The sequence below is a fragment of the Jaculus jaculus genome, chromosome 8 (assembly GCF_020740685.1).
Source record: "Jaculus jaculus isolate mJacJac1 chromosome 8, mJacJac1.mat.Y.cur, whole genome shotgun sequence".
Classification (NCBI taxonomy): Eukaryota; Metazoa; Chordata; class Mammalia; order Rodentia; family Dipodidae; genus Jaculus; species Jaculus jaculus.
Genome location: NC_059109.1, coordinates 18,920,115 through 18,934,609, shown reverse-complemented (window position 1 = coordinate 18,934,609; position 14,495 = coordinate 18,920,115). Strand labels below are relative to the sequence as shown.

The following is a 14,495-nucleotide window of genomic DNA, read 5'->3' as shown; positions in this document are numbered from 1 at the left end:
GAGGCTCTTCACTCTCTCTCTCTCTCTCTCTCTCCCTCCCTCCTTCCCTCCCTCCCTCTCCCACTCTCTCTCTCTCTCTTTCTTCCTTCCTTCCTTCCTTCCTTCCTTCCTTCCTTCCTTTCTTTCTTTCTTTCTTTCTTTCTTTCTTTTCTTTTCTTTTCTTTTTATTCAGAGAGAAGAAGAGAGAGACATATAGATAGGGAGAGAGAGAAAGAATGGTTATGTCGGGGCCTCCAGCCACTGCAAATGAACTCCAGACACATGCGCCACCTTGTGCATCTGGCTTATGTGCATCTTGGGGAATTGAACCTGGATCTTTAGGCTTTGCAGGCAAGCACCTCAACTGCTAAACCATCCCTCCAGCTTTCGAGGCTCTTTCAGCCCAAACAGCCTTTCCCTGATCACAGGCCTTCCCCCTGCTCCCCACAGTGAACTGCCATGGCTGGTTTCCCCTGAGCTGTTGCTCTTCTCAGCTTTGACTCTTTGTTTTCGCGTGAGCTCTTGCGTTTCTTCACTGGACTTCTCTGGTGGAATTTGGGAGTGTGCGCTGGCTTGCATGTATATTTCTTGTCTCTTTCCCACAGGGGACTCTGCTCCCTGATGATCACCACTGAAACTAAATGTCAGACCTATGGAATATGTATCCCTTTGGAAAGAGCTTCTCACCCAATACATAAGTCCTGTGCTTTTTTCCATTTATTTATTTAAAGCAGTGAGAGAGAGAGAGAGAGAGAGAGAGAGAGAGAGAGAGAGAAGGAATGTGTGTTCCAGGACCTCTAGCTGTTGCAAATGAACTCTGGGCGCATGCACCACTTTGTGCATCTGGCTTGATGTGGGTACCAGGGAGTTGAACCCAGGTCATTAGGCTTTACAGGCAAGTGCCTCAACTGCTAAGCCATCTCTCCAGCTCCTCTCAGTGCATTTTTTTTCTTTTTCTTTTTTTCTTTTGGTGTGTGCATGAAGTATGTGTGGTATATATGTGTGAGTGTGCCATGTAGTGTATTTTTGTACACGTGTGTGCATGCGGATGCGTGCCTGTGTGTAAGGGCCACAGAATGACGGGTGTCCTCCTCTGTGGCTCATCCATCCGTTGCTTTGAGACATAGTCTCTCGTGGAAACCAGAGCTGCTGTTTGTCTCCATCCGACTGACTGACAAGTGAGTCCTAATGGCCCTCCAGTCCCCGCTCCCTACAGGGTTGGTATTTCAGGGACACATGAGTATGCCCAGCAACATATACTTTCTATCATAAAAAATGTACTTTTTTAAGATGTTAATGGAGGGGTTTGTAAATACAGAGGTAGCTTACATACATAAGATAGCCAAGGCACGTTTTTGGTATAAGGACATTCCAATCATCCTTTTGCAACAAATGGGCCCATTCTCATGACAGTTTTGTTTTGATTAAGCTGGAATGTTCTGTAGCCTATCAGTTAAGCATTGAATTGATTTTACCTATAGACATATAACCTACATCACCTGCATTAGTTTATCACTGCTTCAAAAGCAACTTAGGGAAGGGATGGTTTATCTCAGCTTACAGTTCAAAGCTATGTCAAGTCCATCACGCTGGGGATGGCTTGGCAGCGGAAGCCCGAAGCAGCTGGCCACACCGTGTCCCAAGTCAGGACACAGAGAGCGAAGAGTGCTGCCTGGTGCTCAGGCCCCTTTCTGAGTTTTCTTTAGTCCCGAGCCCCAGCCCATGACTGGTGTTGCTCCAAGTTAGGACAGGTGGCTTTCCCACAGCAAATAACCTTATCTAGTAACCCCCTTGCAGACATCCATCCCCACAGATCCTTTTCCCACCATGCTCTGAATCCCACTAAGTCTACAAGACTAATAGCTAAGGCACCCTTGTATTTCTTTTTATAAAAAAATTATTTATTTATTTATTTGAGAGCGACAGACACAGAGAGAAAGACAGATAGAGGGAGAGAGAGAGAATGGGCGCGCCAGGACTTCCAGCCTCTGCAAACGAACTCCAGACACGTGCGCCCCCTTGTGCATCTGGCTAATGTGGGACCAGGGGAACCGAGCCTCGAACCGGGGTCCTTAGGCTTCACAGGCAAGCGCTTAACCGCTAAGCCATCTCTCCAGCCCACCTTTGTATTTCTTGTTAAGTGAATACACCCTCAAAAAGTATAAATCCTATTATATATTTCTCTCTTTTTTTTTTTTTTTCAAGCTCTAGCCCATGCTGACCTGGAATTCATTGTGTAGTCTCAGGGTGGTCTTGAACTCACAGCGATCCTCTGACTTCACTCTCCTGAGTGCTGGGATTAAATGTATGTGCCACCACACCTGGGTCTTTTATCTTATAAAATTTACTTATTTGCAAGGAGAGAGAGAGAGAGAGAGAGAAAGACAAGAGAGATAGACAGAGAAGAGAATGGGCATGCCAGGGCCTCCAGCCAGTGCAAACCAAATCCAGATGCATGCCCCACTTTGTGTATCTGACTTTACGAGGGCATGGGAGAATCAAACCTGGGTTGTTTAGCTTTGCAGACAAAATGCCTTAACCATCGAGCAATCTCTCCAGCCGTAATATAGTTTATAACTCCCTAGCTGGAATTATACATTATGTATTCTATTGTGTATATTTGTTTTGCTCAAAAGTTTAACTGCGAGATGTAGTTACATTGCTATATGCATTGATCATTTGCATTTTCTGTTGCCTTGTAGTGAGTCCCTCATGTTCATTTATGCACGCCACAGCTGAAGGACCTTTGGGTTGTATACAGTTGCCTCTGCTAGGGACACTATTGTACGTGCATCGTTTTTGGCTTGTGTGTGTGGTATGAGTATGTACGGTGTATGAACACGCATGTGCTTCTGCAGCACCCCCACACACTTGCTTGCAGTGAGGGTTGTTGACCTCCAGCAGCAGGAATGGAATATCCAATGCTCCTCTCTTGGTTCGAGCCTCAGGCTCCTTTTACTTACTCTGGGGCTCATGGGGTTCCAAAGATTCTTAGGTCTCTACAGGACTCAGATTACCAAAGCTTGTGGTCCTCCCACATGTTTGTTTGTTTGTTCGTTTTGGTTTTTCAAGGTAGGGTCTCACTCTGGTCCAGGCTGACCTGGAATTCACTCTGTAGTCTCAGGGTGGCCTCAACATCACGGTGATCCTCCTACCTCTGCCTCCCAAGTGCTGGGATTAAAGGCGTGCACCACCATGCCCAGCTTCCCAGATGTTTTATTAAAAAAAACATTTTTGTTCATTAGCAAGCAGACACAGGGTGGGGGAAACAGAGAGAACGGGTGCACCAGGGACCCAAGCCACTACAAAGGAATGCCAGATGCATGTGCCACTTCGTGCATCCAGCTCTATGTGGGTATTGCGGAATGGAATCCAGGTTGTCAGGCTTTGCAAACAAGTGCCTTCATCACTGAGCCATCTCTCCAGCCCATGCCCAGCTGTTTTAAGTGGGATCTGGAGGTTTGAATTCTGGCCATCTCAAGCCCACGTGCTTGAACAGGAAATACTCCTACTCACGGAACCATCTCTCCAGCCCTGCACATGCATTTTGGTAGATGTGAGGGCTCCTCTGTGTCTGCTGGGTTTGGTGCTCCAAGGTAGCAGAACTCCAGATAGGCAAGTGCATGCATGTGCCAAGTGTATACTGCCCAAGTGTTTTAAGGGGGCAGTGCCAGTTTACATTCTACCAGTCATGTCTGAACATACCCCTCCTCTGGCTCCTTATCAGCCATAATCTCTGCCCACATTTCACTGTAGCCACTCTGGCAGGTGCAGTGTGCATATCGTGACGAGGCTTGTTCTTGTCCAACAAGATGTTTAGCCTCTTTTAAGGTTATGGGTCATCTGGGTATTTCAGGCATGTGGCCATAATGTGAATTAACTGTATATGTCCACTATTGTTGAAAGTATATTAACCATTAAAAATAAAGAATCAGGGCTGGAGAGGTAGCTCTGTTTTGCAAGCCTGAGGACTTGAGCTTGATCCCAGAACTCATGTATAAATTCCATGCATGATTATGCACGTTTATAATCCTAGTCTGGGGAGACAGAGACAGGAGGATTTTGGGATTTGCTGGCCAATCATTGTAGCCTAATTGAAGAATTGCAGGACAAAGAGATTCTGTCTCAAAAAGAAAAGAAAAGAAAAGAAAAGAAAAGAAAAGAAAAGAAAAGAAAAGAAAAGAAAAGAAAAGAAAAGAAAAGAAAAGAAAAGAAAAGAAAAAAAAAGAAAAGGAAACCAAACAAACAAACAAACAAAAACAGGTGAGAAGCTGTGCGTGGTGGCACATGCCTTTAATCCCAGCACTTGGGAGTCAGAGGTAGGAATTCCAGGTCAGCCTGAGCTAGAGTGAGACCCTACCTCGAAAAAAAAAAAAAAAAGACAGGTGGAAATATTCCTGAGGAGCAGCACCCAAGGTTGTCCTCCGACCTCCACCTGCATGATCCCTGTGTGCACACACACATGCATGTGTTAACACAGAAAGATTTGGGGCTGGAGAGATGGGTCAGTGGTTAAGGTGCTTGCCTGCAAAGTCTAAGGACCCAGGTTCATTTCCCCAGTATCCATGTAAGTCAGAAACACAAAGTGGCACAATAATTTTGAAGTTTGTTCATAGTGACAGCTAGAGGCCTCTATCTCTTTGCTTGCAAATAAATTAAAAAAAAAATTAAAAGAAATATTTGTCTGCTAGTTTTTTTTTGTTGTTTTTTTTTTGTAGTCTCAGGGTGGCCTCGAACTCACAACGATCCTCCGACCTCTGCCTCCCAAGTGCTGGGATTAAAGGCGTGCGCCACATGCCTGGCTGCTTTCTTTCTTACGGTGTTTCCATCTTGGCTATGAGTTATTTAGTACGTGTATGTGAACACTTTTCTCTCAGTTGGAGGTTTCATGTTTTTCATTCCCCTATTGTATCATAAGCAGAAACCCTACCTGAAGGTAAGGTGGCACTCGTTTGGATGACGGTAATGCTTTCTGTGCTTGCGTGATGAGCGTTTCTCGTTTTGACTTGCTTCTGCTGGCATTTTTAAAGGCTCTACTGGGGAGGTGTTAACAGGTTCTTAGCACATTTGAAATGGATTCTGGAATCACTATGACTGAAACATGACAGTAAAATGTAGCTTTCCCAGCTCCCCTGACCAGAGTCCACCCCCTCCCTGCCCCTTGCTCCAATCCCACACCCTTCATGACACAGCTGTTAAATGAGCTTTCCTAAGCTCCAGGAAGAACCCCGACAGGTTGACCCCGCGCATTAGCAGCTTCTCAGAAAGACCACAGGCTGAACTGAACTCCACGATGCTCCCTCAGGAGCATGCACGCGACTCGGTGGGTAACAGAGACACCAGCACACAGATAGATCATTCAGCAGATATATTTGGAGTCTAAGCTCTTTGAGCTATACACGTGCACAAATGATTCAGTTGGTGGAAATCTCCCCCTCGCCCTCCATTTGAAAACTTTTCAAACTTAAAAGAGTACTAAAGAGGTTTGCATAATGTGCGTCATGGAAAAGCTGAGGCACCCCTGCCTTTCACAGTGCAGGGAGACCCCACTGAAGCACTCCAGGAGCCTTCCCCATTTCATACTGCCCCCCAACCCCACCCCGCACAGGTCTTCTGTCGTTGCACCCCTCCCCCACACTCTCAACCGAGAGAGAGAGAGAGAGAGAGAGAGAGAGAGAGAGATCTGATGTTAAACAGGGCAATCCTGACACATCACGATGCAGTTCACTAAGACTGGACCATCCGCACCACTCAGGTTTTAACAACTACAGCGTATTCATCTCAGCTTTTACTACATTATTGAAAATGTCTGCAACGACTGCTTGGAAACACTCCAAATCATTTTTCCAATGTTTCCTCTCATCTATATTTTATCATTATTATTATTATTATTTTCCAGAACCTGTATTCAGAAAATTCAGTGTGGATTAAAAACAAAAAATTTAGCCCGGTGCCGCTGCGGTGCCCATCTGCAAGCGGAACCGAACGCGATTCGTCCACTAGAGGGCAGCATCTCTCCACTGCTAAGTCTGTAACCTTTCATTGGTCAATGCAAACCCCAAAATCTCCACAGCAAAGGAAAGTCAATGCATTTGCTTATCATACACTCCCCAGAACTTATTTTTGAAAGGAGTCTTCATGGTTATTTTTTTTCCCCTCTATGGAAACTCAAGACTTTACAAAGCAATGCTCTCCTCAGTTTCAACTGGACCGTGTCCAGTACTATATTGCTATATTCACAGTAGAACGGACTTTAATTTCTGAGTGATCAGTCTATGTTTGAAGTTTCTGATGAAACCAACATACACCTTCGTCAAAAAAAAAAAAAAAAAAATCCCACAGTATCCTTCAGCGAGTTGGCTGTGTTACTGTCTGTGTGTGTGGTAACGAAAGTACTTCCCCACTCCATGGTAAATTGTAGTTGCTTCTAAGGTGATTCGTGAACCTACAGGAGTCAGATGGGGCCTGGCGCAAACAGCAGAAGGAAACGGTTCTATACAGGTGTACTTTCTGTAATGCACTTCGGGCTAGAGAAATACAAAAGTCACACACGGAACGAAAACAGATAACCTTTTGTGAGCACGGGGGCGCTGGGTGAGTAGGGCCGCCTCACGTGCATCCTTTTGCATTTCAGGGTGCTCAGCCGCGCCTGCTCTCTGGAGTTTTTTAGCTTCCTTCAAATTGTCTAGAGCTGATGTATCTTTAAGAACAGGTGGTCTTGATAGCAAAGATGTTGGCTCATCGCTTATACATTGGCATGATACATTTCTGCACCCTGTCATAATACAGTATCACCCACGGAAGCATGTAATATGATCAGATTATATCAGTATATGAATTCATTCCTAAGCAGTGCATATGTTATCCTGTTAAAGCAGCTAACGGTTGAACAATCACTAAAAAAAAAAAAAAAAAAAAAAAAATCCAGATTTTAAAAGCACAGCTGAAACATTTGTACAAATATACAAAGAGGAAAAAGAAATCATTCAGATCCACAAGACTTTTATAATAAATAGGTTTGTCTGAAATCGGTCTCCATCAGCCTGGACAAGCCTCTCCAGAGACACTGGAAAGTTCTACACGTAGTGGTGTTCAAAAATCTATTGAGGAATATTTCTGGGGCGGGGGGGGGGGCAGCAAGCTCAGTTTTTGCCTCCAGGAATTTTAACAGAGCTGTGAAGTATTGTCTCAAAATGGTGGTAACGCCAAGAACAGTGAACCTCATCATGGCTCTGGTGCAGAGGACCTGGCTGGATGCCATGAGGTGAAACCATACCCTCAAATCATGAAAAGAAATGCTGGTGATCATGCATGTCCTGGGAATGTCGGGATGCGGAGGACTGAGTGAGACCGGATAGGGATATCTCATGCAGTCACAGTCAGGTTGACTTATGGTCCTGTTGAGGTGGCCAGGTCAAAGCAAACTAAACAAAAAGCAAACAAACAAACAAACACGTATCCATCAGGACTGAGACAGCTCACGAAGAACACAAGTGCTATTTGTTACTGATGCCTCGGCTTGGATCAACGATTGCTTCATAAGAAAATACTACTATTTTTTTTTTCTAGAACCTTCTAAATAATGGATCGTTCGTTGATGGGTATGATATGATCAGGAGACAGATCACCTTTTCCTAGCCCTTTTGTCTGAGAGGCTTGATTACAAGGAAGGAATCTCAAACAACCAAACACCCAGGGATTTAAAGGCAATTAATTAATTAATTAATTTTTTTTTTTTGACAAACAACAGGGGCTGGGGGAGGGGAAAGTGTGATAAAGAGGAGACGGAGATGATCACGGAGATGAGACAGGAAAGCTCAGTTGGACATGGAGGGCGGCAGGCCGGGGCGCCGGGTCTGGATGATTTTTGGCTTTGGGGAAGACTTTGGATCCTCCTCTTCTATGTCGCTGTCGCACACGTGCACAACGACGCTCGGGGTGGACTCGGTCCCCGCGTGGACCTCGTACTTCTCTCCTGAAAGGCAGCAGACACGGCAGTGAGGGTTCCCGAACACATTCTCTGCCTAGGTTTCCTTCAGGACGGAGGAGAGCGTTTTTTTTTTTTTTCAATAATATTTATTGGGGACTTGAAAATATGGTGTCATCTGATTATTCTCTTCTATCCTTTCTCTCTCTCCGTCCTGATTCCACTGAGGGTACACCCTAGCCACTCCCGGGGGGACGTGATGGAGTTACCTTCTCACTGCTAGGATAAAGCACCGGGCCAAAGGCAGTGGATGGGGGGGGGGGGGGCGGTAACGCGTTTATTTTGGCTTACAGACCCAAGGGGGAAAACAAGCAGAGGCTGGACATCACCTCTGCCACAGTGGGTGGAACACCCTAGCTCAGCAGTGAGCTCAACACTGACTAGGGGAAGCTAGTTATGACACCCCTGAGCCTGTCCCCGGTAACACACCTCCTCCAGCAAGGCCACAAATCCCAAATTGCCACCAGCTGGGGACCTAGCATTCAGAACACATGAGTTTATGGGGGACACCTTATTCAAACCGCCACGGGAAGACCTCCTCACAGCCTACCTTCCCACCCTGTGGTTCTTACATTCTTTCAGCCCCCCTCTTCCACAATGTTCCCTGAGCCCTGGAGGGTGTGTGAGGAGAGCATTTTTACAGTGTTGTGGACCGTTTTGGCACTGCCAGCCACCAGCACCCCCTCACCCTTGGTCCTTGGTCTTTAGGTTGCTCATGTGTTTGCATGAAATACAGCAAATCCCTAGAAGTCCATCAGCATCCAGGGCTCTGAACTTGCTTTGCCTTCAGGACCTCTTGGCATTTCAACATGCCTTTTGGAATGAAAGACAACCTCAAATGAGGCGTAGGAAGAAGTGACTTCTGAGACATTGAGGAGGTCCTTGTTTTAGCAGAGAGGACCCCTTCTCCTTTTCTTGTGATTTTTTTTTTTTTTTTACTATTTTATTATTTATTTTTAAGAGAGAGAGAATGGATACACCAGGGCCTTCAGCCACTGCAAACAAACTCCAGATTTGCGCACGCCCTTGTGCCCATGTGTGACATTGCATGTTTGCGTTGCTGTGTGTCTGTGGCTACGTGGGACTTGGAAATTCAAACATGGGTTCTCAGGCTTCACAGGCAAGTGCCTTAACAGCTAAGCCACCTCTCCAGCCCCAGAGAGGACTTCTTTTGAATTCTCACATTTGGAGAAACATATTTTAAGGCTCCACCAGGAGCCTCCGTGGCTCTGTCCACGGCTCTGCTGAGTGGGCGCACACAGATGCAGCAGGCGTGGGTGTCAGCCTCAAGGTGTGTGTGTGTGGGGGGGCTGAGAGCCACAGCATGGAGTCTGACATAGCAGAGTGAGCATGGAGGTTGTAAAATCTAAGCCTGATGGGCGGTGACAGCAGAGGTGTGGCCCAGCACCCACCAACACCCTGCCTTCTCATTAGCTGACAAGAAGCTACTCTTGCTTGTTTGTTCTGAGACGAAGTCTCAGTAATACAGGCTGGCCTTTAACTTGTGGTCGTCTTGTCTATTTGCATGTTCCACCACGCCTGACTATCCTTCCCTTCCTCCCTTCCCCCTTCCCTTCCTTTCTTTCTACATCTCCTCCCTCCCTTTCTCCTTCTCCTTTCTTCCTTCATCTCCTCCTTCCTTCTTTCCTTCCTTCCTTCCTTCCTTCCTTCCTTCCTTCCTTCCTTCCTTCCTTCCTTCCTTCCTTCCTTCCTTCCCTTCATCGCTCTCCCTTTCTCTAAATCACAATAAAACACACAGAGCAAAGCTGGCTTTTTAAATCTTGCGTTGGCCCTGAACAGGATAAAGAATATTCCTTAAAGGTGCCGCATCTTTGCAAACTGTTCACAACTTCAGGAGATGTTGAGTTCCTCTCTGAGTGGATGGGGAGGGAACTCGAATGGGGCACAGAAGAGCAGTGAGGCCAACTCTGGGTTAGGCCTGTGTGTGCATGGTGTAAAGAACTCTCTGTTAAGTGATAAGGTCAGATTGCCCAGTAGTAGAGACGTCTTATTGCCATGATCTCATTAATGCTGACATGTCATTGTTCTATTTCTGGAAACTTTCTTACTATCAAAATCCAGCAAAGCCTAACAGCTTTCGAAAGCCAACAGACAAAAAGAAATGGCTCTGGTCTTGCTGGATTGAATTTCTTTTCTTTTCTTTTCTTTTCTTTTCTTTTCTTTTTTTTTGTGGCCTCTTTTTCCCTTTGGGCTTCAGTTAATTCCACCAGCACGAGGGCTGACGTCAATGCTGTCACCATGCAAAGGCAGCAACTGGGCTTAGCTGGGGACAAGGAATCTGCCAGGCCTTATCCAGCCAGGGTGGGGTCAGGTCCTGCCACAGTGCAGTGAGAACAGTACATGCAGACCAGCATTTCTTTTATGGGACAAGGAAAGGGCTCACCAGTCATGTGCTTATTTCTTTGTGTACATTATATTTGTCTGTCCCCTGTGCATAAAAAGGAGGCCAGAACCAAAAAGGTATCAGAAATGTGCTGGTCAGTGTTTCACATTCACCTCCATGGAACAAATGAAAGCGAGTCTCACACACAGGGAAGAGTTAATCTCTCTTTGAGGCCTTCAGAACTCTCTGGGCACTGTGTCAAACCGATGCCAAAGTTCTGTATGATCTCTTCCTGGTGGGTGGAGGCCGGTTGGTGACAAGGGCCCTATTCATGCGGGTGTGGGGCTTGGACTGCATCGCCTGGAGGCTGCATTCTTTGGGAGACAGAGGGACGTGTTTTGCAGTGTGTGGGACACCGAGCGATCTTGCAGAAATATGGTGGTGGCTGTCAGTCCAAGTGTCACCGGCAGCCTCCATCACGCTGTCTTTGACCGCTGGGCCCAAAGTAGGTCCCCTATTGCATTTTCTACCATAACCAGTGTGATTATGGAGCGTGTAATAATCCACATACTGCAGATGGGTGAGGGTAGGGAGATGGTATTAAAGGAGAGTTGTCCAGATTATTTTAATTTGTGTGTAGGTATGTGTGTGCACACACGGGTGTGTGCATGTGTGTGTGTGTGTCTGTGTGTAGGACACACTTGATACAATTCCTCAGGACTACCTTCTACCATTATGTATGTGTGTGTGGGGGGGTGCTCTCTCATCAGTCTGGACTTCATCAGTTAGGCTAGACAAGCTGGCCAACTAGTTCAGTGATTCTCCTGTCTCCTCGATGCTGGAATCACAAGCACTCACCACCACACCCAGCATTCTTTTAAAATATTTTTAGGGCTGGCAAGATGGCTTAGTGGTTAAACGCTTGTCTGTGAAGCTTGAGGACCCCGGTTCGAGGCTTGATTTCCCAGGACCTATGTAAGCCAGATGCACAGGGAAGCGCATGCGTCTGGAGTTTGTTTGCACTGGCTGGAGGCCCTGGTGTGCCCATTCTCTCTCTCTCTCTCTCTCTCTCTCTCTCTCTCTGTCAGTCGCTCTAAAATAAATACATAAAAATAAACAACAAAAAATTTAAAATTTAAGTTTTTTTTTTTTTTAATTTTAGAGAGAACAAGAGAGAAAGGAGGAGAGAGGGATAATTTGTGTGCCAGGGCCTTAGTCACTGCAATTGAATTCCAGCTGCTTGTGTCAACCAATGGGCATGTGCGACCTTGCACTTGCCTCACCTTTGTGCGTCTGGCTTACGTGGGATCTGGCTAAGCCATCTCTCCAGCCCCTTCTTAAAAATATTTTTATTCATTTATTTGCAAGCAGAGAGAGACAGAGAGAAAAGAGACAGAGAGAATGGGTTGTGTCAGAACCTCTAACCACTGCAAACAGACTTCAAGTTTATGCACCACTTTGTGCACCTGGCTTTATGCTGAGGTACTGGGGAAATCAAACCCGAGTCGTTAGGCTTTGCAGGCAAGCACTTTAACCACTGAGCCATCCCTCCAGCCCCACGCAGCATTCTTATGTGAGTTCTAGAGATCAAAATCGGGCCCTCTTGCTTGCACAGTAACGTGATTTGAGCAGAAAATACTTCCCACCAGCGCATGTGTTTGAGTGCACAGTTCTCAGTTGGTGGCGCTGTTTGGGAAGGTTATATGGAACCTTTAGGAGGAAGTGAGCCACCGGGGGCCCCCCTTTCTGTAGCCTGGCCCCACCGCTTCTTGTCTTGTGTTTCCTGCCAGTTTCTTGCTCTTATCACCGTGCCTTCCCTGTCGGGAAACTTCCACTTGAAACTGTAATCCAAATTAAGTCCTTTCCTTCCTTAGGTGGTAAGGTAGTTGTCCATAGCATCAAGAAAGTTAAGTTATAGGCACGGCAAGACCATCCTCACTGAGCTGTGTCTTCCAGCCCTTGCTGAAGTTCTTAAGGCTTACTAAGAACACTTGTGTGATGAAAAGAAGAAGAAAGCCTTCTGAGACTTCAGTGTTTTGGGGACCAGTCCTTCTCACATGTCGGGGTAAGGGATAGATATGGTCAGTGCCTGCCCCGCAGGCTTTGAAATACAGCAGTCTAACTACTCTAAGGGCGCTTTGGCTTCTCAGCATCTAATGATGTCCTGGAAGATTCTTTCTCGAATACTGATACCACTGTAGGAGGAACACATTGCCAGCTTGGCCTCACACCTGATGTATAACATCTCCGTCAGTCTTGCATTCCTTCCTTCCAGACTCAAGGATCTAACACAGGATTATGTTATTGCCCTGGCAACCTGTTTTCTCCCACTATCGTGTTTCTCCTCCAAGTTCAGCCTTCTAGGTGCAAATCCTTAGACCCAGTCAGTGCTGGATTTGCCGTCTGCTGATGGTCCGTCTTCAAAGCCTTAATGAAGTGCTTTGAAGCATTTCTGCCTGTAATTCCCTCCCAGCAACTGCCAAGCCATGACCCTTTCTGGACCCACCTCCTGTCACACACAGGGTTTCTGGGTGCTTTCCTTACCGCAGGCACCGAATAATATTTCTGGCAAGAGTAGGCTTCCTTAAACGACAGGTGGAGACATCACCTTGTCACATAGAAGGCGACACTCAGATCAAATAATATGCCCGTTTCTGACCACTACCAATACAATGAGAATGACTCTTGCATCTCTGGGACACTTACTATGAAATAAAGAAATAAATGGCAACTACTTTAGAAGGATCTCTCAAGATCCATGATATAACTGTTTAGGGTGGTATGATTTTTGGTCATGGCTGCCCAAGTGATCCTCCGTTTCTAACACGAGGTAGTCACATAACAGTAAATAACGAAGCAGCTACAAAGGGCTTGTGACTACCGGAAGTCAGTGCTATAAAGAACAGTAGGAGGCCCGTGACAGGCAGAGGCCAGTTAACTGAGCACTTGGGCACCACATGACCTTGGCCTCAACATGGACCCGTTCTTTCTCCCCCAGTCACAGCTTTTCCTTTTCTGACTAGTCACTACTAAGTTTCTCTCCTTTGTCCTCTGTTCTTATGCATTTTCTTAGCTCTATTTCCATGAGACAAGAGAGCACAAGCTGCTGGGGTTTTGTTTGTTTGTAGTGGCCTCCAGCCACTGTAAACATACTCCAGATTCATGCGCCACCTTGTATACCTGGCTTACATGGGTTCTGGGGAATTGAACCTGGGTCCTTAGGCTTTGCAGGCAAACACATTAACCACTAAGCAATCTCCCCAGTCCCCAAGTTTCTGTTTTAATGAGACCTCTGGTTTTCCTTTTCTGAGATAGTTTGACCACTCACTGATAATGCTTAAGTAGATCAGTTTTTAAATCGGGTGTGGCGGCGCACGCCTTTAATCCCAGCACTTGGGAGGCAGGGGTAGGAGAACTGCCATGAGTTTGAGGCCACCCTGAGTAGACAGAGTAAATTCCAGGTCGGCCTGGGCTAGAGTGAGAACCTACCTTGAAAAACAAAATGAAGCAAAACAAAAATCTAGATCGGCTTTTGCATTATTCCTGATTATCTCATCCAGTGACAGTGTATGTTCTACGCTACTGAAGTCGGTATCTAAAGTCAGCTGTTGCTGCTACTGGAGCACAGGACGGTGCTCCGGGAATGTGAGGCTGATTTACAAAGGGCATTGAGCTGTTGAGAATCTCCTGAGGCAGGCAGAGACCACTGCAAGAGGAGAGAAGACAAGCTCCTGGCCCTTAACTTGTTTCTGGGTAATAGGCTGGCATTTGGTCTTTACCCCGCCCTGATAAGTCTTGTAAATGCACTACAATTGAAGCTCATGAAGTCCTTCAGGTCAAATGGTGATGGTGATGCTGCTGCTGCAGCCGCTGATGCCTCACTCTAGCCAATCAACAATTCCTTCATTTCATTCTAGCCAATCAACAAGGCCCTTAGCTCATTCTAGCCAATCAACAATGCCTTCAGCTCATTCTAGCCAATCAACAATTCCTTTATTTCATTCTAGCCAATCAACAAGGCCCTTAGCTCATTCTAGCCAATCAACAATTCCTTCAGCTCATTCTATCATTCCCACTGTGTCTTCCTCATGCTCAGGGCTCTCCACCCGCATGGCACTTGAGTTCCCCCCCATCCCTCCCCCTCCTTCCCTTTCTCCTCTCTTACTCTTCTTCAGTAGACTAGGA

The 14,495-nt window shown here is 46.3% G+C and overlaps 1 protein-coding gene across 2 annotated transcripts in view; it reads right to left on the bottom strand.

The window, feature by feature from the left end:
* Positions 1–5,595: 5,595 nt before the first annotated feature.
* The window catches only part of Rcan2 (regulator of calcineurin 2), a 272,526-nt gene continuing 263,626 nt past the window's right edge, over positions 5,596–14,495 (bottom strand). For both annotated transcript variants that reach the window (XM_045157466.1, XM_004653041.2), the window contains one exon: positions 5,596–7,954. In XM_045157466.1, the coding sequence (XP_045013401.1) occupies positions 7,797–7,954 (158 nt within the window). In that variant the 3' untranslated portion in view covers positions 5,596–7,796. The remainder of the gene's footprint in view (positions 7,955–14,495) is intronic.